The following is a 24,395-nucleotide window of genomic DNA, read 5'->3' on the forward strand; positions in this document are numbered from 1 at the left end:
AATATTAATATAATCTTTAAGCAGTAATAGTGTACATAATAGCATTTGTGTAAAATTTTAAAAACTAGACATGCATAAAAATAGATATGTATATATTTATGTATAGCTAAATAATATGGTAGTATATGTATAAATTTTGTTTTCACAGAAGAAAATACAGGAAACCTCCAATAGGTTCATGAGAAGAACTTATTTTTCATTGTCTACCTCTCTGTATCGTATAAATTGTCTTTCTCTGCAATTTTTTTAAATAGTTCACATTGGTTATCTGACTTGTGGAATAATTTGACATTTTTGTTTTATTTTTTATATCTGTGCATTAAAGAAAACAAATAGAAGTTAGTTTGACAGTGAATTCACTGGAGAGTCATTTGGATGGTTGGCTGGAAAGCAGACTATTCAGCAGCGTATTCAAGGCCATTATAATCAAGCCACAGCTTTCCTTTAAGTTTATTCATTTTTTTTATTAATTCAGCAAATATGTGAAAGGCCACCATGTTTCTAGCTCTATATAAGAAGCTCTACAGATTCAAAGATCACAAGCCATGGACAGTATCCTCAAGTTGCTCATGGGCATTTGTGCCAGTGGAATGTATTGTCCATGATGCTGTCATGGAGGAGAGTGCCATATGTGGTAGTTCCCAAGGTGGGAGGGATCTGTTTGCCTTGGGTGATTCATAAACGCTTCACAAAGCCACTTGAACATGACCTTGGGAAGTGTTAAGGTAGAGAGGACATCAAACTGAGGAAACATGTGCAAACACAAGAAGAGGTGGAAGGAAATGGTGTGTTTACAAATCTTTAGGTCATCTGGCATGCCTTGTGCATGGGGTGAGGCCAGGAAGTATTCAGAAGATGAGATTGGAAAGGCAAAAAAAAAAGGCATATCACAGATGGCCCTGTTTACTCTAATGGCAATAGGGAGCCAATGCAGGATGTGATGTAGCTGCATATATGATCCAGTGGGTTTCAGAGAGGTCACCCCAACATCAGTGAGAATAGATCCTAGTCCCATGGTGGTTACATGAGAGTCTGTGAAGCATAGTAATTAATAGCATGGAATGTCTGGATTTGAATTCTGGCTCTACTATTTACTAGTTGTGTGATTTGGGGAAAATTATTTAGCGTTTCTGTGCCTCAGTTTTCTCAGAGTCAATGTCCAATAATGAAAGGTCTAGGTATCCAACTTTCTCCAGGACACAGCTACCCTCATACACTCACACAACAGTTCCCCTTGGGGAAAGACTCAGTACCGAGGTGTGAGTTCTTTCTTAAGGGGACCTGTTCTCCCCTAGATTAAGGGGCTCTGGGCCTATGAACTGATGCAGGTCTGTAACAGTTCAAGGAGCAATGACTCTCAAATAGCTTGATGCAAGTTAGGCCTCTGTTCACGACACCTACAGATATAAAATCATTAAGGTTGAATTAAAAACCCTATACACTTTCAGCTTGACTTACAAGTATCAATATGAAACCATGATGCAATTTATCTTTAGAAAAATACATATTTCATATATCTGCATGGAAGGTCTAGATTCAGGGCATCTGGGTGGCTCAGTTGGTTAAGCGTCTGACTCGATCTCAGGTCAGGTCTTGATCTCAGGGTCATCGATTTGAGCCACGTGTTGAGCTCTGCGCTAGGCGTGGAGCCTACTTTAAAAAAAAAAGCCTAGATTTGAGGAACAACCTAGTAGCAATGAGTGCCCTCAGCATGTAGACTGCAGGCTCTTAATGCCATTTTCTACTAAAAAGAAACAAGGGTTGAAAGATGTGTGAAATATGTGAGTAAGGTATTTAGCAATGTCCATCCTCAAATCTGTAACTCAAACCCTGACCTCTCTCTTAAAGGACCATTAAAAATAACCAGCTGCCTCCCTGACATCTTGACTTGGATGTTTCATAAGACCTTTAAACTCAACATGCCAAAAACAAAACAAATGACCTCCTCCCCATCCCCAACTAAATCTGCCTTGCTACTAATTAGCTGTGTGACTTCAGAGAAGCCTCTTAGCTAGTCTAGTCTCCAGTGTGTGAACTGGGCCAATAACTAAATTATCTCTAGGTCATTTCCAGCTGAAGGAATGTGTGGGACTAAAACTTGCCCCCATTTGTCAGTACTAATTTAATTGTGCATTGTTTCTAAAACTGAACCACTTTTAAGGCAACACTAAGTTCCTATATATTCTTGGAAGCAGCAATACTGCATGATAAATCTTAGCATCAGCTTAGCCATCAGAGATTATTTATTCAGTACTGGCAACTGCGGTGTATTTGGCTGAAATTTCAAATAGCCCATCGTTGCTTTCACTATGGGCTCATGCATCCTGGAACCAACCAGCCAAGTAGCTAACCACCTGCCTCCCTGTAGCAACAGCCAAGGGCCTGTCTGTTGTTGGGAAGATAATTTAGATGACTGGGTTGTTTTTTTTTTCAGGTCCAGGCTTTTGTATCCGTTTCTGAAATGTGACAGGTGCATTTTTTTCCAAGGTAGGAAGAAGAGATGGTTTTGACCTCTAGTGCCTATTGAAGCATCTGCAGAAGGGTGACGTCATTTTTATTGCATAAGTGAGGGCACTGCCACAGTAAAGTGAAAGGGGTGATAAATAAGATCCTTGGAGGCTGTTAAATGGCACTTAGCAGGAGGGAGGCCTGAGTGACAAGTGCGCACTGCTCAGGGATCACAACACGCTTCCCCTTTCCTTGGCACTCTACACTGTCACGCTGATGGTGGTGTTCAACTTCACTGTCTCTCTGCTTAGATGGTTTACTTGATTTAAGGGGTTAAAAAGTTGGGAAAGGTTAAAATAAATGAGAATAAAAGATAGTTGGGAAAGGTGGAGAAAAGATGGATCAGCCTCTTTCGGCCAATTCAGAACCACCCCCCCCCCCGCCCCCCGCCCCAAGGTATAAAAGATAATGCATTTATCTTTTCTCTGAAGCAGTAGAAGTCTGACGTCAGCTGGAGCATCCTATCCTATCCTTGGGAGTCAAAGGAAATGTGACCGGAACCCCCATTAAACAGACAGTGGGAATCTCAGCACCATCCATCCTTTGGGTTTTTAGGGGACTGGCTTCTGTTTCTTCTGGTCTCCACCAGCTCCACGTCCCTGCTTCCACTGGACTCATTCCCTTTAGGGATTAGCTCACTGTCTTGAAGTGCTGTCCAGTTTCTTCAGACATTGTCAAGCAGTGGACACTGCCCGGACACTTTTACTCCCCCAAGAACCACCTCTACGGGGGTCAAGGCGGCAGACTTGCCTGAAATGTTAGGAGAAGTGTTCCACTGCATGGCATCAGAGCTCAGCGAGCAGCTCAAAGTTGGGTATAGGGCATCTAGCTAGGTTCTTAAAGTTAATTCAAGAAAATCTTCAGCCATTCGCTGTTGTTTTAAATCTATTTGCTACGTCAGTTAGTTGCCATCTTCACACATCAAGGTAGGTACTGCTTCCAATATTTGTCAGGTGAGGAATCTAAGGAATCTGTTGGGTAACTTTCTAAGGCTCCAGACGGTTTGGAGCACACGAGTGATGTGAATCCAGACCTGACTGACTAGGGCCCCTAAACAATTCAGGATTTCATAACATGCTTAGTTGGCAAGGAATTCATATACGAATTCTCACCTGAGCAACAGTCCAGTGGAGGAAGTAGGGATTGAAATGCCCATTTTGCACATGAGGAGCTGAAGCTCTAGAGGAAATTCAAAGTCAACCAGATATTCAAATCAGAAAACCATCCAGGCTGCCCCTTGTCTGTCCGTGTCTCTTGCCAAATAAATAACCAAACAAGACACACGTCCTGGACTCAGGCAATGCATTCAACATTGTTAGGTATTGCTATTTATGTGTGACTTGTCCTTTTAATGTTAAGAGCACTTAGAGTCTTAAAAGACCTCTGGGAAAATGGGGAGCCCAATCCCCAGGTCTCCCTTGGAAACTCTGGTTTACCAGCAAGAACCACCACACTGTTGCATATTTACACAGAAGCCTCCTGGGCTTCTGGGAAGAAATGTCTCTTCTCCAGGGGACTCTGTGACTTCTGATTAAGTCCTAAGATAGTGAACTGAAGGCTCTTCAAAGTCACTGTCCAAATATGGCTTGAGCCTTGAGTGAACAAAGTCTGCCTAAGTCATTGGTTCTCAACAGGAGTTGATTGGACCCCCCCTCCCAGCCCCCAGAGGTTATTTGGCAACATCTGGAGACATTTTCTGTTGTCTAGGGGAGGGCTACTGGTATTTAATAAGTAGAGGACAGGGATGCTTCTAAACATTTACAATGCACAGGACAGCCTTTCACAACAAAGAATTATTTGGCCTCAAATGTCAGTAGGGCCCAGGCTGAGATACCCTGCCATAAGCCTAAGGTAATGCCCGGGCTCCATCCTGGGCCCTGGTTGACTGACGACACAAAGCAAGCTCAAGGTGGTGGCTATCATGTGTTCTCTGACATAGAAACCTCAAAAACAAGTGGCTTGTTCCCCCATAGAAGGGAATGTAAGGGAACTAAAGTATGAGATAGCCTTCAGAGCTCTTTCTGTGGTGGCTGAACACTAGGGGGAAGGGATGTTTCCCCATCTTCAGGAGAGTGGGCTAGGCAAGTGGCAGGAACCTAGGTGGGGGTAGACAGGGACAGCTGGGGAGCTCCTCTTCCCAAGGAATATAGATGGAAAAGGCAACCAGAAGCAGCAGCAAAGAGGCACAAAGTTCTCCCTGCAGCAACCCTGAGGCAGGCAGGTGAGGTGGGCACTGTGTCCATTAGACAGATCCAGACAGGGAGTCCTCGGGGAATTTCACAGAGGTGATCCAAGCAGTGGCAAAGCTGGAACCAGACCCAAGTTTTCTGATGCTCTTAGAGACTAAATTGGGTGCCCTCCCAGATTTATACTTTGAATTACTAACCCCTAGTGTAAGTGTATTTGGAGAGAGGGCCTTTAAGGAGGTAATTAAAATTAAATGAGGTCATAATGGTGGGGCCCTAATCCAGTAGGACTAGCATCCCAATAAGAAAAGGAAGAGACACCACAAACCTCTCCCCGCATATGCACAATGGAAAGCAATGTGTGGACACAGCAAGAGGGGGGCTGTCTACAAGCCAGGAAGAGACCCCTCTCAACAGAAACCAACATCACTGGCAACTTGTTCTTGAACTTCCAGCCTCCAGAAATGTGAGATAATACATTTCAATTGTTTAAGTCACATGGTCTGTGGTATTCTGTTATGGCAGCCTGAGCCAATTAATACAGATGTCAACATTTGGCTCCCTGTGCCAGGCTCTCCCAACCGTGGCCCATCATTCTAATGACACCCAGGTCACCAATGACCAATTATAATGGCTTCTTTTTCAGGACTCAAACCACCTTCCATCTCTGCACCACCTGCCACCAGTCAACACTCCCTCTTGAAGGCCTCTCCTCCCGTGTGAAACACCAGCTTCACCTATGTCTCCCAATATCTCTCTCAGGGCTCTCTCAGGCTCTCTCAGGCTCTCTCTTTCATAGGATAGCTGTCCTGAAGGTTCCATTTTTGACAGCCTTTTGTTCTATGCTGCAAATCCTCCCTGGGAAAGCTGCCAAAAGACCTATTTCCACAAGGATTTTAAACAATCTCCATAGCAATGAATGGAAGTACCCAGTCCAGAATCAGTTTGTACCAAATATTTACTGAGTGAAGGAGTAAATGAAGAAATAAACAAACTATCCTCTATAAGTTAATAATTCCTAAAATCCAGTCTCTAGCCTAGCTATTTCTTCTGAGGTCCAACCCTACTGTCTTAGGGACTGCCCATAGCTGCAAAACAAACTACCCTTGAACTCAATGACTTATTACAAGAAGCATTTTTTTTTCTCATGCAGGCTAACTATGGTTGAGCTGATCTAGGCTGGTCTTGGCTGAGTGGATCTGCCCCATGTTTCAGATTTTGAATCATCCGGGTTTGGCTCCAAGCTGTGAGAGCTGGATTCAGGTCTGCTCCTTTGGGGCCAGACTATAGGGACTGTGGCCACTCAGCACATGGTTTTCTCATGGCAATATCCAAATGGCACAAGCACATCGAAGGCCTCTGCCCATGTTCACAGCCTTTAACATTCCATGGACCAAAGCAGGTTCAAGAAGAAGCCCATCATCAATGGGATGTGGAGGCAAACTCTGTTCATGGGATGGGGGAAGGGGATAGGAGTATTTGCTGAACACTAATGAAAACATCCAAGCTAGCACAACTATATATTGAATCTCCCACAAGATATTTCCCCTTCGAATATCTTACAAAGTCCTTAAATTCTCCATGTCATTTGCCAAGAACCTGCCACTACCAAATCCTCCTTTTGTAGAGTTGGAGACGTCTCCCTGTCCATGTCCTATTAGCAGGCGATCCTGCTGAATTTGGACAGAATTCCAAATACCTACTTCTACCAGCCAGCTCCCCTGAATTCTGAATCACCCACCTTCTAGAACCCCTCATTGTCCTGGCCCACACAGCTGAAGAACTCTCCCATTGCAGACATCAGCCTGACTCACACTTGTGCTGCCTAGGTTTTTCAGACACTGCATCCCTGGCATCTCAATGGGATGCTCACTTCCCAGCTCCTGTTGTTCAGTGCTGGTTCTTCCCCTGCCAGTCAACTCCAGCTACCAAGGTCCCACAAGGCCCTGTGCTTTTGCTTCCCTAAGTCACAATGAGGATACTACACACTGCACAGCCCTTTTGAGCACTCACCTGCTGTAATGGAAACAAGCTTCTCTCTATCAGCTCTTCTCTGGGGACAGCATGTCATGGATGTGGCTATGAACCACTATTCATGGAACTCACATTAGGACCCACCAAAGGGGAGAGAGGTCAGCACATGAGTTACTGATTAGCATTTGCTTTCCTGAGGCATGGTTTAGTTTACATTTGCTCACAAATACACACACACACACACACACACACACACACACACAACCCTATACTCTGTTCTAATTTCCCCACTCATTTTTATTTAGGCTGTCACCAGATAATTTGATAGGCTTCCTTGGGACCAATGGGCCCTGCTCCAGGAGGCTGAGGACAGGAATAGCAAGTCTGGACAGGAGCACTTTGGCAGCATGGAGAGGAAAAGCTTTGCAAGACGAATGTCGCCAGTATTGCTGGCTCTTGCCTGCTGTATTAATTTCTCCTTTAAAAGAAAGCTGACCCATTTTTTCCAGCCCACAGCCCTAATGGACTCTTATTCAGAGGCCATCCTTCTCCCACATAAAGAGCTGTATTGTGTTTAATGATAAGGCTTTTAATGGAATTTGCTATTTCTGGGTCTCTGGGAAAACGCCATTAATGAGCTTGCAAGAGCAAGGAAAAGCAGACGCTTCAGGGGCGTGCTTCTCAAGGGCAGGCTACCCTGGCAAGATGATGCACGAAAACCAGAAAACAGGTTCTTTCACACTTTCTTGGAACTGGTTTGACCTAACAAAACTATGATCGAGACAAACTTTGTCTTCAAAATGTCAAGGTATCGCTCTTACCCGCCCCCATGCTACCCACCCCCAACATCCTCTTGGCATGCCCCTCATGCTGATATCGCCCACAAGTGCTTCTGTCACCCTGATCATAACAAAACCATCAGCAGAGTGCAAAACTAGACCAAGACACGCAGGTAAACTAAGCAGACTAACACCTGCCACTCCTTCAAAACCTGGAATTGATCCAAGGCCTGTTTAAGACACTGCGAATGACATGAGGAGGAGAGACCCAAGAAAGAGGCAGGCCACTCCAGGTGCGTAGGTGGCAGTTTTAATAACAGCAAAGGGACCTTTCATACGAGGCTTATCTTGGGTGACAGTAAGACAAACGGACGCCTGCACCCACCCTCCAAAGCTTAAAAGGTTACTAAGAGGCCCTCACCAGGCCCGGTCACGTATATACTGGTGGTTTTCAACACCACATCACCCTCTCAAGGCTGTGTCCTCGGAGCAGCCTCTGGGAGCTGGAAAGGCAAGCGGAACCCACATTCCAAGGGCAGGAGAGGGGGTGCCCGGGTCCAGCTCACAGGTCAGTTGGTGGTCCCGTCTTTTTGATGACGGTCCCCAACAATGCAATGCTTCTCTGAAGGAGCGGCTTCTGCCATCCCTGGGCCCTTCCTATGATGTGCTGCCACCTCTTACAGATGGAAGTTTTGCTGGCACACCTGCTCTTTCATGTCTCCTGCTGGCACTCGCCGTGTCCTGGCACTCATGGAGCACTAAAGACATAGAAAAAAGGTGTAAGATGCGGACCTTGTCCTCAAAGGTTTAACAGTTCAAACTAATCCGACTCCCATTACTATTATTGAGAGCAGAGCCCTATGCTCCAAGCTGTTGAAAGTTCAAAAATGAGGAAGACAAAACAGAGCGTCCTGGTTATCTTACAGGCTTGCTCAACCTGAAGTCTGCAGCATCACCTGAGCTGGCTGAAAATGCATATTCTCAGCCCTCACTGGGGACCAACTGAATGCAAAATGCTAAAGGTGGGCCTAGCCGCGTGTGTTTAATACTAACATCTGAGCAGCACAGGCCTCAAGAGCTTCTAGAGAAGTGTAGGAAATAAGACAAACATGCAATCTCGCTGCTACTGGACAGGCCAAGCCCAGGGCCCGGCAATGGACCAGGACCTATCGCCTAGGCCAGAGGCAGTGGCCTCGGAGTCAGGCTGAAGTCACAGCCACCAGAGCAGTTTCAAAATGCATCACTGCCTGAGCCCCACACTTTGCTGGTCTAAATTTTCATTAAAAAACCCTGACGGTTATGAGAGGAGAGCAGCTCAGCAGATATCTGAGAGAGCAGTAGCCTTCAGTAACGGTGAAAAGGGGATTGTAAGAAACCACTGTATTTGCTTTCTGTGGCGCCATAACAAGTCACCCACAGACTGGTTTCCAACAACAGAACTTTAGGGGAGCCTGGCTGGCTCAGTCAGGAGAGCGTGGGACTCTTGATCTCAGGGTCATGAGTTCAAGCCCCACACTGGGTGTAGAATTTACTTAAATAAATACTTTAAAAAATAAAGTAAAACAACAGGACTTTATTCTCTCACAGTCCTGGAGGTCAGAAGTTCAAAGTCGAGGTGCCTGTAGGGCCTCACTCCCTTCTGAAGCGCAGGGGGCGAATCATCCATTCTTGGCCTCTTCCAGCTTCTGGTGGCTGCAGGTGTTTCTTGGCTTGTAGGAGCACTTCTCCAATCTCTGCCTCCGTTGTCACAGGGCCTTCACCTCTTCCATCTCAAATCTTCCTCTGCTGTTCTCTTGTAAGGACACGTGTCATTGGATTTAGGGCCCACTCAGACAATAGAAGACTATCTCATCTCAAGACACTTAACCTTCAAAGGCTCCTTTTCCCAATAAGGTAGGATTCACGGGTTCCAGAGCTTTGGTGTCTACCGGGGACACAATTTGTGTGTGTGTCTACCACAGTCACCAACAAGAGAAGACAGCGTCTGCCAAGCATACAATTAGCACGAAGCAGTAAAAGACTGAGCAGTCTCTTGGGCTTGCCTGTTAACCAAATGGGAGCCCGAAGTTCAAGGGGCAAAGTTATTATGGTAGCTGTTCAGAATTCAGCAGGCAGGGGCATAGCTTTTCAGGAAAATTTTACCACCATTCTGCTTCGAAAGACTAAGGAGAACACTATGTCTGATGATGACATCAATGATTCACAAGCAGGCCTCCCTGCTTCCTGTTCTGAAGGTTCCACAGCAAAGGAAAAGGTGTTCTCAGGAGACCAGGGACAAGACAGGGAGAACAGCTCATGTGTCACAGATTCCACTGGAGCCCTGAGCTGTGAGGAAGCTGCTTGCTTCTCTGATGGCTTGAGCAACCCAGGAGCATCCTTGAGCTACATCCTCTTACTCTGGAGGATCAGAATACAGTAACTTCAAATAGGTCCATTACACAGTCAGAATGTGAAATGACAATCTGGGCCTGTGATTATGTCACTGTAGTTTGAAAGTAATTACAGTAGCCCCTTCTCCCTGCCCTTATCTGCTGGGGACACATTCCAAGAGCCCCAGTGGATGCCCTGAACCCACAGATAGTACCGAACTCACTTGTACGTGCTATAGGTTTTTTCCTTCACATACACATTTATGATAAAGCTTAATTTATAAATTAGGCATAGTAAGAGATTAACAACAATAACTATTAATAAAATAGAGCAATTTTAATGCTATACTATAAAGAAAGTTATGTGAATGTGGCCTCTGTCTCTCAAAATGTCTTACTGTACTGTCCTCACCCTTCTTGTGGTGATGTGAGATGATAAAATGTCTACATGATGAGACAAAGTGAGGCAAATGCCACAGGCATTGTGACATATATATCACACTGTATCGGGAAGATCATCTGCTTCTGGACTGTAGTTGACCCTAGGTAACTGAAACCACGGAGAAGGGGGGGACCACTGTACATCATGGTCTCGGTAACTATGAGTGTTGCTCTCATGGAACTGTTCCAGCAGTTTATAGAGGTAGAGAACTATAATAAATGCCTTTAAAAATGGCAAGCTTTGCAGTTAACAAGTCAGGAGAACATCTTGTATATGAGACTGCTTTCAACTAGTCACAAAATACCCCTCTCTCCAGGTCTCTCCCTTCCAAACTTCCTGATATTCCTTCATAGGAGTCTACCTGTAACGAAGGTGAGTTTTGCTCATAGAAATTTAACCAAAGAAAATAATATAGCACGTGTGCAGTCTCAAGAACATCCATCATAATACAAATTACAATAATGAAAAACTGGAATCAACCAAAATGCCCACCAATAATAGTTCTCAGGGAAACTTCCTTGATGCCTCGGGCTGTTCAATGTTTTCATACTTCTTGCTTGGTAACATATCAAAATTGTAATTTGCTTGCTGTATAAAAACAGTAGATAATAAATAAACATTGAAAAAAATTATGTTGGAGAGCTCAAGATCTATTGTGAAGGTAACACAATAGTTATGTATCATGTAACCCTATTTTTGGAAATTATATGTCTATATTTGCATGGGGTATTATATAGTAGGATATATAAAAATACTAGTTATTATATCACTATAGTTATTACATATTTGAAAATGCTTTAAAATCTTGTTTGTATTTTTGATTTTTCTAAAATGGATGTTTTTCTTTTTTTTTTTAATTGTTTTTAATGTTTATTTTTGAGAAAGAGAGACAGAGCACAAGCAGGGGAGAGGCAGAGAGAGAGGGAGACACAGAATCCGAAGGCGGCTCCAGGCTCGCAGGCTCCAGGCTCTAAGCTGTCAGCACAGAGCCTGGCTCGGGTCTCGAACCCACAAACCGCAAAATCATGACCTGAGCTGAAGTCGGACACTCAACCAATTGAGCCACCCAGGTACCCCTGGATGCGTTCTTCTAAAATAGTATATGATTGGTCATTGCTCTTTTATTTTACCTTATAATTCTGGTGTCCTGAAGGAATTGGAATCTGACCAATGGAAGCACCAAGTTTGGTCAGACCCTGTGTCTGTAGTCAGGGGCTGGAAGTGACTAAGTCAGATGCTGGCTTGGGAGGGAATGGAAGAAGTCCACTTACTTGTCAGATTTGACCAGTTCCCCACAGCACTCAGAAAATTAGAGAGTAGCACCTCCTGAGTTCTGGCCTTGAGAAGAGCTTCCCCACTTTCCCACAAAATGTATGTAGACTCTGGTTAAAATTTGATACTTTATCCCAGGAGCAGAGGAAGGTCAGGGTAGAGCTGTATTCATTTAGTTCATCAATGAGCACATGTGGGCACCGATCACTAACCAGGCACTGTTTGGACACTAGAGGTAGAGGAGAAAAGAAAGCACACAGAAATCCCTGCCCTCAAGGAACTTCCTCTGCGGAGAAGAGAAGGCAATAAATAGAGGAGAAGAAGAAAATAGCAGATAGAGCCAAGAGGACCTCAGAAATGAGCAGGGCAGCAGCACAGTCTAGGGGCACAGGGAGGCCAGGTCCGAAGAGACATCTGAGCCGAGACTGGTCAGCCAAGCCAGGGGTCGGGCAGAAGACTCCACAGGACAAAGACACCGAGCAGCACAAACTGGGCACATTTGAAAGGCCAAAAAGAAGGACGATGTGGCCCGGTAGGTGACACTGAGACATGGTCAGCAGCCACCTCAAGTGACCACCATTGAGAATGTATTCTAGGTGAACAAATTTCATTCCAAGAGAAACAGGAAGCCACGACATTTTAAACAGAAGAATGACACGTTCTGGTTTATATTTTAAAGGCTCATGCTCGCCACTGTGTGAGGAGCCTAGGGTAGACCACAGGAACCTGAGGAGGCCACAGCCAGGGTTGGAGCAGAAGTGGAGGTGGACAAGGAGAATGGAGATGGACTGATTCGTTATTTGTTTATGGGGTGAAGTCACCAGGACTTGCTTTCAGAACTGGATTCAAGCAGGAGAAAGATAGGATTCAGTTTATTTTGTTTAATGTTGTTTTAATTTAGCAGCTTTATTGAGATACAATTCTTATACCATACAATTTGCCTAATTAAACTACAGTTCAATGGCTTTAAGTACATTCACAGAGTTATGTAACCATCACTACAACTGTCTTTAGAATATTCCCTTCAGGGAGACACTTGGGTGGCTCAGTTGGCTCAGTCAGTTAAGCAGTTAAGCATCCGACTCTTGGTTTTGGCTCAGATCATGATCTCATAGTTGGTGAGTTCAAGCCCTGTGTCGGGCTCTGCACTGACAGCACAGAGCCTGCTTGGGATCTCTTTTGCCCCTCCCCCACTCACACTCTCACTCTCTCTCTCTCTCTCAAAAGTAAATAAACTTAAAAAATATATTATATAAAAACATAATATTCTTTACCCTAAAAAGAAGCCCTGTATCCCTTAGCCACTACCTGCCCCCCACCTCGTACTTTGTACCACATTTCATTTATCCATTCTTCCACTGATGGACATTTAGCTCATTTCTATTTTGTGGCTATTATGAATAATGCTGCTATGAAAAGTGTATGAGTTTTTGTGTGGGTGTATGTTTTAATTTCTCGTGGGTACTGCAGAATTGCTGGTTCATGTGATAACTCTGTTTAACTGTTGGAGGAACTGCCAGACTGTTTTCCAAAGCAGGTGGAATGTTGTGTGTTCCCACCAACAGTGTGTGAGGCTTTGATTCGTTTTTTTTTTTTATATAAGGGAAATTATTTTTAAGTTTATTCATTTTGAGAGAAAGAGAGAGAGAGTGAGAGCGAGAGCGCACAAGCAGGGGAGGGGCAGAGAAATGGAGAGACAGGATCCCAAGCAGGCTCTGCGCCATCAGCACAGAACCCGACGCAGCATTCGAGCTCCCGAACTGTGAGATCATGACCTTAGCTGAGATCAGGAGTCCGACACTTAACCACCTGAGACGCCCAGGCGCCCCGAGGCTTTGATCCTGTTTTATGGTCACTCTGGCTGCTGTGTGGAAGAAGGATGGATGCAGACATCAGAATGGCCATGCAAAAGTGGAGGTTATCTTAGTAGAGTTCAGACACCCCACTTAAGGTGTACTTCATTTGTTTGTTTTATGGCAAAAAGATTTTTGTGAGGAAGCCATCTTTATACCATGAATCACGTCATTAAATGAAAAGATTCCAACAGAGAGAACTTGTTAAAACAGATCTGCAGTTTTCAAATCTAGGATCCTAAAGCAAACTGGTATGGAACTGAGTGAACATCTGTCCCCAAACAAGCTCCTACAAGCAGGAGGGTATTTTCAGAGAAGCTACGGGAGTCAGGGGGTACAATAAAGCTTCCACACCTTTAAGCCATGAAAACCCAGGGCTCAAGTGGCAGCCTGTGGCTGAGGACTCCTGTGGCAACAGGCATCACTCCTACTGCCTTTGGACCCTGCCTCTCTGTCCCAGAGAAGGGCTGGCTTTGTTCCCACTGCTGCTTTGGACAACTGGGCAAGAGTCCTGTCCCTCTGCACTTCTTCCAGTCCAGAAAGGAATGGGAAGCCAGTGTCTATCAAGCTCACAATATGACCAGCCCTGGGCGAGACGCTCCATTTGCAGTCAGTAAAACCTCTTCTGTCAAATTACCAAGGAAGAAACATTTATTTTTTCCAATTAGAGATGAGGAAAGTTGGCCCCTTTGGCTCAGAAGGTCAGAAAAGGCTTCTGTAAAGAGTTGGTATTTAAGCTGATACCAGCCACGTCCAGATCAGGAGGAAGAACAGTCCACAGTAAACCCCCAAGTCATTCATTAGCTAGCTCTCCATGTGTCTTCATGTTTTTTTTTTCATTTAATTTTTATTTATTAGCATAAATAAGAGTAAGAAGTATCCCTCTAGAAACAAATCAAGTTTAAATTGATTGAAAAGATAACTTTGAGTAGAAATTGTCATTGTTTTTCCTTAATCTCTCCATAACAATAGCCCCCACTCCATCCCTACAGACATCCACTATCTCCCTCACACATTAGTACCATTGTCTGTGCTAATATGTCTTAGTAGACGTTGGACCTGGGGGAGATCATGTAAACCAATGGCATGGCAGACAACGTGCGTTTCTATGGGCAGATGGCTCCATGAGAAAAAAGGAGGAAGAGGAAAGAGCTCTGCCCAATTCCTACTCTTAGCCTCAGTAATTGGATACGCATTCCCCTTTCCATGGGAAAAAGTAGTAAAGATGATTGGGAGAGGTTAAGTCTGGACACATAAGGATGACCAGGGAAGAAATATTCCCCACCCTCCACACACACCCAGCACTAGGTTCTGGATGTCCTGGTTCTGTCACTACATACTAATGTGACATTGGGCAAGAATGCTGGCTCTCTTCTGGGTCTCAGATTTCTTCTCTCTCAATTAGAGATGGTGCTTCCCTCCTTGCCATGCAAAACTGCTGTGCGCACAGGATGAGTAAGTGTGTCAAAGGCTTTGCAGAGAGCACACACACTACAAAAAAAAGAATGAAATCTGGCCATTTGCAACAACACAAATGGATCTCGAGGGTACAACACTAAGTGGAATAGGACAGAGAAAGACAAATACCATATGATTTTACTCATATGTGGAATCTAAAGAACAAAACAAATGAACAAACAAATACAGAAAGACTCATAAATACAGAGAACAAACTGGTTGTTGCTAGAGAGGAGGGGGATTTGGGGAGATGGGTGAAATAGGTGAAAGGGATTAAGAGGTACAAACTTCCAGTTATAAAATAGATGAGTCAAGGGGATGAAAAGTACAGCATAGGGAATGTAGTCAATAATATTATTATAATGTTGTATCATGCAATGATTTTCATGGTGCAATGTATAGAATTGCTGAATCACTGTGTGGGACACCTGAAATTAATATAACATTATGTGTCAACTATACTTAATAAAATAAATAAATAGGGTCACTTGGGTGGCTCAGTTGGTTAAGCGTCCAACTCTTGATTTCGGCTCAGGTCATGATCTCATGGTTCATGGGTCTGAGCCCCACGACGAGCTCCACACTAATAATGCAAAGCCTGCTTGAGATTCTCTCTCTCTCTGCCCCTCCCCCCATAAATAAATAAAATTTAAAAAAATAATAAGATAAATAAGTAAAAAATGAAAGGGGGGGTAGGGAACTAATATAAAGCCTTGAAGCTCAAAAAGAAAAGATTACAAACACTAACAAATCATAAGGTATCACGAATGTGTGGAAGTTGCAGGCCCTTGCTTGCAGGGTCTTCCAAGAGACTGGCGGAGATGTTTTTAAAACAGTGACTGAGAGGGTCCCGTAGGGTTAGTCTACTCCTTCTACTTTTAGCTGGGAAGCTTCTGGCACCTAGCAGAACTGCTCGTTGTCTCCCGGGCCCATTTTCTCTGATCGGGAGATGAGAGGGAGGGCCGTGGGTATGTGGTTACTTGTGGTCCGGGTTCCCGAGAGTCAGTCTTCAGTTGGAGAAATGGTTCATGGACAGGGAACGCACACTTTCCCACTCATTTGCTTGTTCTAATTTAAAGGGGTCTTCATTAAAGCTTCTATCTGGGGCAAGACTTTCTATCCCTCGAAAGTTGAAACTGGGGAATCCCTGAGTATGAGGGATGCCAAGCCTTCTGGGTATGAGGATGTGGAGAGCCCTGAAAAAAAAAAAAAAAGAATCAGCCTGAGATTGCTGGGACAGAGCAAAAGCAGAGGTAGGCCTGACTGTCCCAGGCTTGGCTGGGCCAAGCTGCCTGATGTTTTCAAGACTGAAAGCTTCCCAAAGGCTTTCATAGAGATGGATTTGGAACCTCCTGTTGCCCAAATAACCCTTCTGCGTCCACTTTACTGTTTAAACCTTCACTTGTTCTGAAACGGTTGTTCTTGGCCTTGAGAAAACAGCAATGCCTGTCACCTCTCTCTCGTCTCCTTCAAAGGTGGGGCCTGGGGCGTTGTATGCTTCATGTTTGTTTTTAACTTTTTATTCGGAAACAGTTTCAAACTTAGGAAAAAAAACTGCCAGAAGAACAGCACAAAGAACATCCCCACACCCATTCACCTGTTCTTAACATCAGTGCCCTTTGTTTTCACCTGTTCTTAACATCAGTGCCCTTTGTTTTATCGTTTGCTTTCTTTCTATATTCTATTTTCTATATTTTATTTATAAGATAAAATGCTCTGAGAGTAAGACATCACACTCATGTCCTGGAAAGTAAGACCTATTTCAAAGTGCATTACTTCAGAATAAGGACATGTTGGTGCATAGCCACGGTATACAGTCAACTCCAGCAAATTTCACAGTGATATAAATGCTTTTACTTTCTCTGTCATCAAATTCCAGTTTGTCAGTCAACTCCACTGTCTCCTCACAGCAATTTTTCCACCCAGTAGAGACTCCAGTCTAGGATCAGGCATGGCACCTAGTTGTCGGCTCACTGGTGTATATATTTTTTTTATTTAATTTATTTATTTCGAGGGAGAAAGAGCACGCTTGTGCGCATGCGGGGGAGGGCCACAGCGTGAGGGAAATAATCGCAATCTCCCTCGGTGGTAGCACAGAGCCCGATGTGGGGCTCCATCCCAGGAACCGTGAGATCATGACCTGAGCTGAAATCAAGAGCTGGTCGCCCAACCCACCAAACCACCCAGGCGCCCCACCCCTGGTGTATTTTTAAAAGCTCCCCAGATGACTGTAATGTGAACCCATGTAAATGAGTATTTACCACACTAATACATACTGAGTGTCTACCAGGTGCAAAGTATTGTGAATAAATTAGAGTTTATGATTTTTAAGGGACATACTATCTACAAATCAACTATAACATCAGATGGATAAATATCATGAAAGAATATTTACCAAGTCTGTGGGAGGAAACTCTAATTAAATTTAACAAGCTCACTGAGAGTCTACTATGTGCCAGGCATTGTACGAACTTCTGGAAAAACAGATGTAAGAAAAAAATAATCAATGCACAATTAATAATGAATGAATGCATGGCTAATTTCAAAAGTGAGGTTTTTCAAAGGCTTTTCTTGGGGCCAGTGAGACTTAATAGATAAGTAGGACTCAACTTTTAGAGATGAAGACATTTCAGGAGAGGAGACATCCAGAGGACAATAGAGAGAAGTGAGTGACCATGGAGTAAGCAAAGAAGTGTACTTCATTGTGACTTGAGAACTGAGTGCGTGGAATTGGATTAGGTTTTCTTGGAAAAGTAGGCTGAACAATGCAAGATGACAGAGTCACTTTGAAACATAGTTGGGCCGTTTCTTCAAAAGTTAAACATAAACTTAACATACAATCCAACAATTCTATTCCTAGGTATCTACCTGAGTGTAATGAAAATGTGTGTCCACACAAGGACTTTGCACAGGAATGTAATGTTTGTAGAGCATTATTTATAGTAGCCCCAGCGTGGAAACAACCCAAATGTGTGCCACAGAAGGTACATATTCATGCATTGGGGTACTACTGAGCAATGAAAAGGAATGAATGACTGATACATACTACAACATGGGTTAACTGCAAAAACATTCTGCTAAGATTTAGCAACTATGTGAAAAAAGCTAGATGGAAATACCACATACTGTATCATTTCACTGAGATGAAATGTCTGGAAAAGACAAATTTATAGACAGAAAGTAGATTAATGGTTGCCTGGTGTTGGAGTTGGAATGGGGACTAAGTACTAATGGGTACCTAGGACAGGTTTCTTTTTTTTCTTTTTTTACATTTTTATTCATTTTTGAGAGACAGAGAGAGACAGAATATGAGCGGGGAGGGAGAGAGAGAAGGGGAGACGCGGAACCTGAAGCAGGCTCCAGGTTCTGAGCTGTCAGCACAGAGCCAGACGCGGGGCTCAAACCCATGAACCGTGAGATCATGACCTGAGCCAAAGTCAGACACCTAACCGACTGAGCCACCCAGGTGCCCCCCTAGGATAGATTTCTTTACAGTGATAGCAATGTCCCCAGACTGGATTATGGTTATAGAGTAACAACTCTGTACATTTACTAAAAAAGTTGAATCATACACTTACATAGATGAATTTTATAATATGTAAATTATACTTGAATAAAACTGTAAAAATTAAGAAGTTATTAAAATCAGAAAGGAAATATGAATAGTAATCTTAGAAATGAAAAATACAATTATTGAAATTCTAAAACTTAACAGGTAGAAGAAACTCTGGACTGGATAAATTATTTAGAGAACTGGCACACAGAAGGATTGGATTAAGGAATTCACCAGGAGGCAACGCAGAGGCAAAAAAAATTTTTTTTTGAAATCACATTTCAGGATATAGATGAACTGGCTGGCTTTCTCACTGACCTAACAGTAGTTCCAGAAAAGAGAATGTAGGCAATGACAGAGAAACAATATTTGAAGAGAAAATCATTGATAATTTTCCAGAATTAAAGAGAGCACACCAGTCCTCACCAGAAGGGACACTCACATCTAGAGAGTTCTGGTGAAACTGCTGCACGTCAAAATAAAACAAACACAAATCTTGAATACTTTCAACAGAAAGGCAGACTGTCTACAAAGGAATGAAACTTAGACTGGCAGCAGAATTTTTACCAGTGACAATCAGTACCAGAAAACAATGGGGCACCTTCATCAAGGTGCTCTGGGAAAATAACTGCTCACTAGAATTTTACACCCAAACACATTTTCACGCTCTGGGAAAATGACTGTTCACTAGAATTTTACACCCAAATACATTCTCACCCAACACTGAGGGCAAAATACAGTTCCAAATATACAAAGAATTCCCTCCCCCACCCAGACCCCAACAGAAAGGATTATTAAAAAATGAACTTCAGCTAGAAGAAAAGCAAACCCAAAGAGAAGGCTTTGGATTTGAGGGAAAAATAGTGAGAAGAACCTGATGAAGTGTCAGTGAATTTAAATAACTCTTGACTATAAAAATGATTTTTATTTTTATTTTTTTAATGTTTATTTATTTGGGGGGAGAGAGAGGGAAAGAGTGTGCAAGTGGGGGAGGGGCAGACAGAGAGAGGGAGAGAGGCATTACATAATAAGAATCAATATGACTTCTAATGCAAAATAGCCTTTGAGAAACATTGCCTACTATGTGCTAGGGATCGTGCTGCTTTCGTCACTGCTGTGTCTTCAGTGGTTGGCACATAATAGGTGTGCCATAAACACTACTGAGTGGAATGATCACCACATTGTACTGAAATAATCTGTTTACGTGTTTGTTCTACACAGGGGTAGGGACTCCGTCTTAGTTTTGTGCCATCAATATTCAGCACTGGGCCCGGCACACAGCAGGCACTCCATAAATTCAAATGAATTCAAGGTTCATCTCTTCCATAAAATCTCCCTGTCTCTGCCTATAATGGCTTACCCCTTGTTTCCACTTCTATAGAACTCATAATTTGAAATACCCAATTTAGCAACTGATTACACAATAGTGTCTTTTAGTTTTCTTTTCATATTTCAAACCTTGTTTTTCCAAAAGCATTTTAGATTCCTTACAGATAACGATGTTTTATACTGTGCCTAGCACCTTGAATCAATACTTTTTGGGGGGATGAATGTCATATTTGAGTAAATGTAGATCAGTGGTGCCAAGGTCTCAAGGGGTATCTTCATTCTCTTTTTTCAATCCTTGACTAAAGAGATCACTGTTTGGAGACGGGGTCATATGCAAAGAATGTGGACAAGTTGATGGGAGGGGCGGGAGAAGGCAGCTAGTGCCGAATTCCAAGTCTCCCTGCTGTCTTCCTTCCAGCAAAATAGAGAGGAAAATGCCTGTGAACCTACCAAAAAATGGGTGTGGGGAAGTGGAGGAAGATAGGGAAGAGAGCACGTCCCATACACTACTGGACAGAATCTGGACCTGACCCTTCCACTAGCAGGCACGGTACTAGGAATTTATTATGAGATCAAAAGGAGACCCTGAGGCAAAAGCTACATTCTCACACTGGGAGCCTTGTATAGAAAACAGAGAGGGATGCTATTTCCAGCTATACACAAGGCACAGAAAGGGAACCTACCACAAGGAGCTCCTAATAGGGAAGCTGCAGAGGGCTAACAAAGGCCAGTGTGGTATTTTCTTGCTGGTCTTCATAAGGAAGACATCAGAGTCTGGAGAGGTTCAATCCAGTTCCTGGGAGGAGGTAGGGAGATGGGCCCGCTGACCTCCCAAGGTCTTTTGTAATCCAATAATTAATGGGGGAGCCGTACACTTCCCCACTTATGCTCTTACACACATCTGCACCCAGTTTGATAGTAAGTCCTCTGGGCTGCCTTCCAGGTCTAGTACGGTGCCAGGCAAGCTGCTGGCACTCAACAAATGGCTCAAATATTTGTTGAATGAAGGAATAAATTAATCAAGTGTTTAAATAGAGCCCGCATGACCTCCCCGGCTCTAAAGTACAACGATGAATAAAATCACAACATTCCAGGCACGATCACTTGAGCAGAGCTGCCAAAGGAAAACACACACACACACACACACACACACACACACACACGCACGCACTGATTCAACTAGGTTTCCCACCTTGGGAACACAGACCACCTGCTCGGCACGCAGTCTGTTGGAGTTTCCTTGGCAAGGATCCTCTCAGCTGCTTTAAGGATGGTGCTTCCAGAAGGTCAAGTTACCAAGATTTAGGACCGCTCCCCTAACCGGTTGGCCTCCCAGACAAAGTTTCTGCCCGGATTCGTCCTGGGCCTCCCCTGGGTGCGTCTGCCCTCCCCCAACCTGGGGCCCCTGGACGCGCAGCTCGCCTGCCCGCAGCGCCTCACCTTACCTTGGTGAGCTGGGCGATCTTCTTGCACATTTTCACGTGCATCTCGGGATCCCAATCCATTCTCCAGTCGGTGCCACCGCGGGCATCAGCTTTGGAGCCCTGGCAAGTCCCGGACGCGTGAATTTTGCTGTTAAGGACAGAAGCCATGGCTAAAAGGCGTCCGACACTCAAGGGCTCTCGCTAGTGTTCTCGCTGCCCGTGGTGTGCACGTGCGTGCGCGCGCGGGCGTGTGAGCGTGTGGGCTTCCTCCGGAGCGGTGGCACTGCAGTCCCGCCGCCCGCACCGCCGAGCGGCCCCTACTGCCCCGAGGTGTCGGCCTCTCGGCGGTCCCCGCGCCCACCCTCCCTTCTCAGGCGCTCGCTCGCTCGCTGGCTCGCTGGGTCTCTGGCTCTGCGGGCACCCGCACCCTGCGGCGGCACGCCGAAGATCCGCACGTGCCGCTAGTGACCCGCGCGCCGCTCTCCCGCCCGTGCGGGTTTCGCCTGCAACAGAAGTGCTTCCGCGACGAGGAGCCGCTGGCCTTGGAGAGGTTCGCGCTGGCCCCGCGCCGGGCTCTCGGACACGTGGGTGGCGCAGGGCTCTGGACTCAGCAGCGACTGCCCCCGCCGGCGGTGCGCATCCCAAGCCAAGGAAGAATCAGAGCCGGCCTCAGCCTCGGGCAGCCGTGGCGCGCGGTCTGGGAAGGGGCCCTCGGCGATGTTCTCCGGGGCGAACGGGTGGCGAGGGACCGGGCAACCTTGATGGGCGCACTCAGCCGGAGGCTCTGGAGCCTCGGAGCTCGGCGCTGAAGGCGGAGATGGGGGCGGGATATAGAGAGAGGGGCAGGGAGGTAAAGAGCAAGTCGCGCGGTTGCAAGGAGGTACCGGGACCAGGGCGCACTGTGCGGGCCCCAGCGGGGGCTGCGGGTGGCAATCCCCCTTCCCCCATCTTGGGGAGGAGCCCGGACGTTGCGGGAGGATTGCCGGAGATCACCGAACAAAGGGAAGAAGCCAAAGGGGCGGCCGAGGAGCTGGTGACAGAAATCTGGGAAGAGAAAGCGCGGAACGCGTAGTACCAGAAGCCGCAGGAGCGAAGAGGGAAAGTCTCAGAGAGATAGAAACGATGGTAGCAGGTGTGGGGAAGGAGGAAGCAAAGAGGAATGGGGTAGTTGAGTAACAGATGGAGCTGAAAGTCTAAGTACACAGAGCCCAGTGAAAGGGAAGTGACTCATCCCTCTCCACACTCTTGGCCACTGGCCAACTGGAGGCAGATCTTGTCACGATTTCGAGCTTGTGCCTTTTTGTTTGTTGAATGTAAGAGTTAGCGGCCAAATTTCTTTGTGACTTGCTTTCTCTGGTTTCAAACAGTGGGCTTTGGGGAAAGTGATAGCACCCTCATCAGATTTTCCTAACATATGAATAACAGCGTCAACATAATAAGCAATTTTCATGGTTAATACATTTTATTTTAGAAACTGCCTTATATCAAGAATTTTAATAATCTTGATAAAGCAAGCAAGCTTCCAAATGGTTTCAGAAATCACAATCCCATCCCTCTACACCGCAGATAACCATACCCATTTTTATAGATAAGGGAATAGATCCAGAAAATTTGTACAGTCAGGCAGTTGCAAAAGTAGCCCAGTTGTGTCTGAAACCAAGATATTCCTCTTCTAAATTGCTTACTTTAACCCCAGTATACTGCACTGGGTAGGAATGGCCAATCTGGGTTTTGGGCTCCTAGTATATTATCTTAGATTCCCTCTCCAAGGCAACATCTTAGTTTCCGATTCATTTAGAAAACACAATGCCTGGATCAGAATCACTGCCAATGTGGGACCCAAGGAATTTAACAAAAATCCCCTACCCCTGGACAAGCAGAGCAAGACTAACTCCATTTTGTGCTATACCCACCATCTCATGTATAACCCCCACATGACCTACTTATTGCTTTAACACACTCCCCCACCCTAGTCAAGCCGCTGAGCACACCCTTACTGGAAACTGGCTCATATAGGAATACGGAGCCCCTAACCGCCAAAGAATGTAAACCTCGCCTTTTGCCCGCCAAACTTGCGCGCCAATTCTGACCAGAGTGATAGGCTAGTTCAAACAGTTACTATAAGGTAAATTGTAATTCAATTGGCCACTTGCGTGTGGACTGGCATGACTATGCAACTTTCTGTGTGTGTGTTACAATCTCATTGGCCACTGGCCCCTATAAAACTGCTACGCCTCTTAACCTAGGGGTCCAAGTCCCTGCTCTGCTGTGTTGGGTATACTTGGGCCCAAGCTCGAGCTTGCAAATAAACCCTCGTGCGTTTGCATCGGTATTGGCTCCTTGGTGATCTCTCGGATTCGAAATCGGGGGCGTTACACCAGGAGACTGACACAGATTTCCAGCCTTAAGCTAGACTCCCAGAGTCAAAATACTTGGAGTTGAGGGTCCAGGAATCGACATTTTACACAAGTTCCCTTTAGAGTAGTTTCTGCAGAATCTTATTACACATTAAATTTTATGGGAATTCTACCACTGTGTAAACTTGAGGGAAATTAGCCTTTTTAGTGCAAAACTTTACCAAAAGTTGTGCACCATTTCGGAAAGTCACATCAACAATGGCCACATGACTCATGGTATTTGATTGCCAGTGCAACATCCTTGTACTATATTTGACACATTCATGGGGGGGGTTTACCTATATGTGCAAGCATCTGAATACTATATGATACCATAAGGTTAATCATATCAGAGCATGTCTATATTGAAATATATATGACTTAATTATAATTATTTTCCTTTTATTTCTCCTTTATATTACTGTCAAGGAATTATATTGATTTTAAAAATGTGTGTACTAATTTTAATTTTTTTATGTTTATTTAATTTTGAGAGAGAGAGAGACAGACAGAGCACAAATGGGGAAGGGGCAGAGAGAGAGGGAGAGAGGGAGACACAGTATCCAAAGCAGGTTCCAGGCTCTGAGCTGTCAGCACAGAGCCCAACGTGGGCCTGAACCCACGAACTACGAGATGACCACCTGAGCTGAAGCTGCCGCTTAACTGGCTGAGGCACCCAGGCACCCCTAAAATGTGTGTACAAATTTTTAAAATTATCTCTGAACTTCAGTATAGTAACATGAACATTATAAAGAAAAGTGACACTGGGTCTGAATAGGATTGAGCATCCCTCCTGTAGATGATCATATACACACTAAAGCTTAGTAATACTGCAATGTAACCACAAGTTTT

At 44.7% G+C, this 24,395-nt stretch overlaps 1 protein-coding gene across 1 annotated transcript in view; it reads right to left on the bottom strand.

Moving 5' to 3' along the window:
- The window catches only part of FAM184B (family with sequence similarity 184 member B), a 154,045-nt gene extending 130,225 nt beyond the window's left edge, over positions 1-23,820 (bottom strand). Inside the window, exon 1 of the mRNA XM_049630365.1 lies at positions 21,169-23,820. Within this exon, the coding sequence (XP_049486322.1) occupies positions 21,169-21,315 (147 nt within the window). The 5' untranslated portion in view covers positions 21,316-23,820. The remainder of the gene's footprint in view (positions 1-21,168) is intronic.
- Positions 23,821-24,395: the final 575 nt, after the last annotated feature.

This window comes from Panthera uncia, chromosome B1, assembly GCF_023721935.1.
Source record: "Panthera uncia isolate 11264 chromosome B1, Puncia_PCG_1.0, whole genome shotgun sequence".
In the NCBI taxonomy this organism is placed as follows: domain Eukaryota; kingdom Metazoa; phylum Chordata; class Mammalia; order Carnivora; family Felidae; genus Panthera; species Panthera uncia.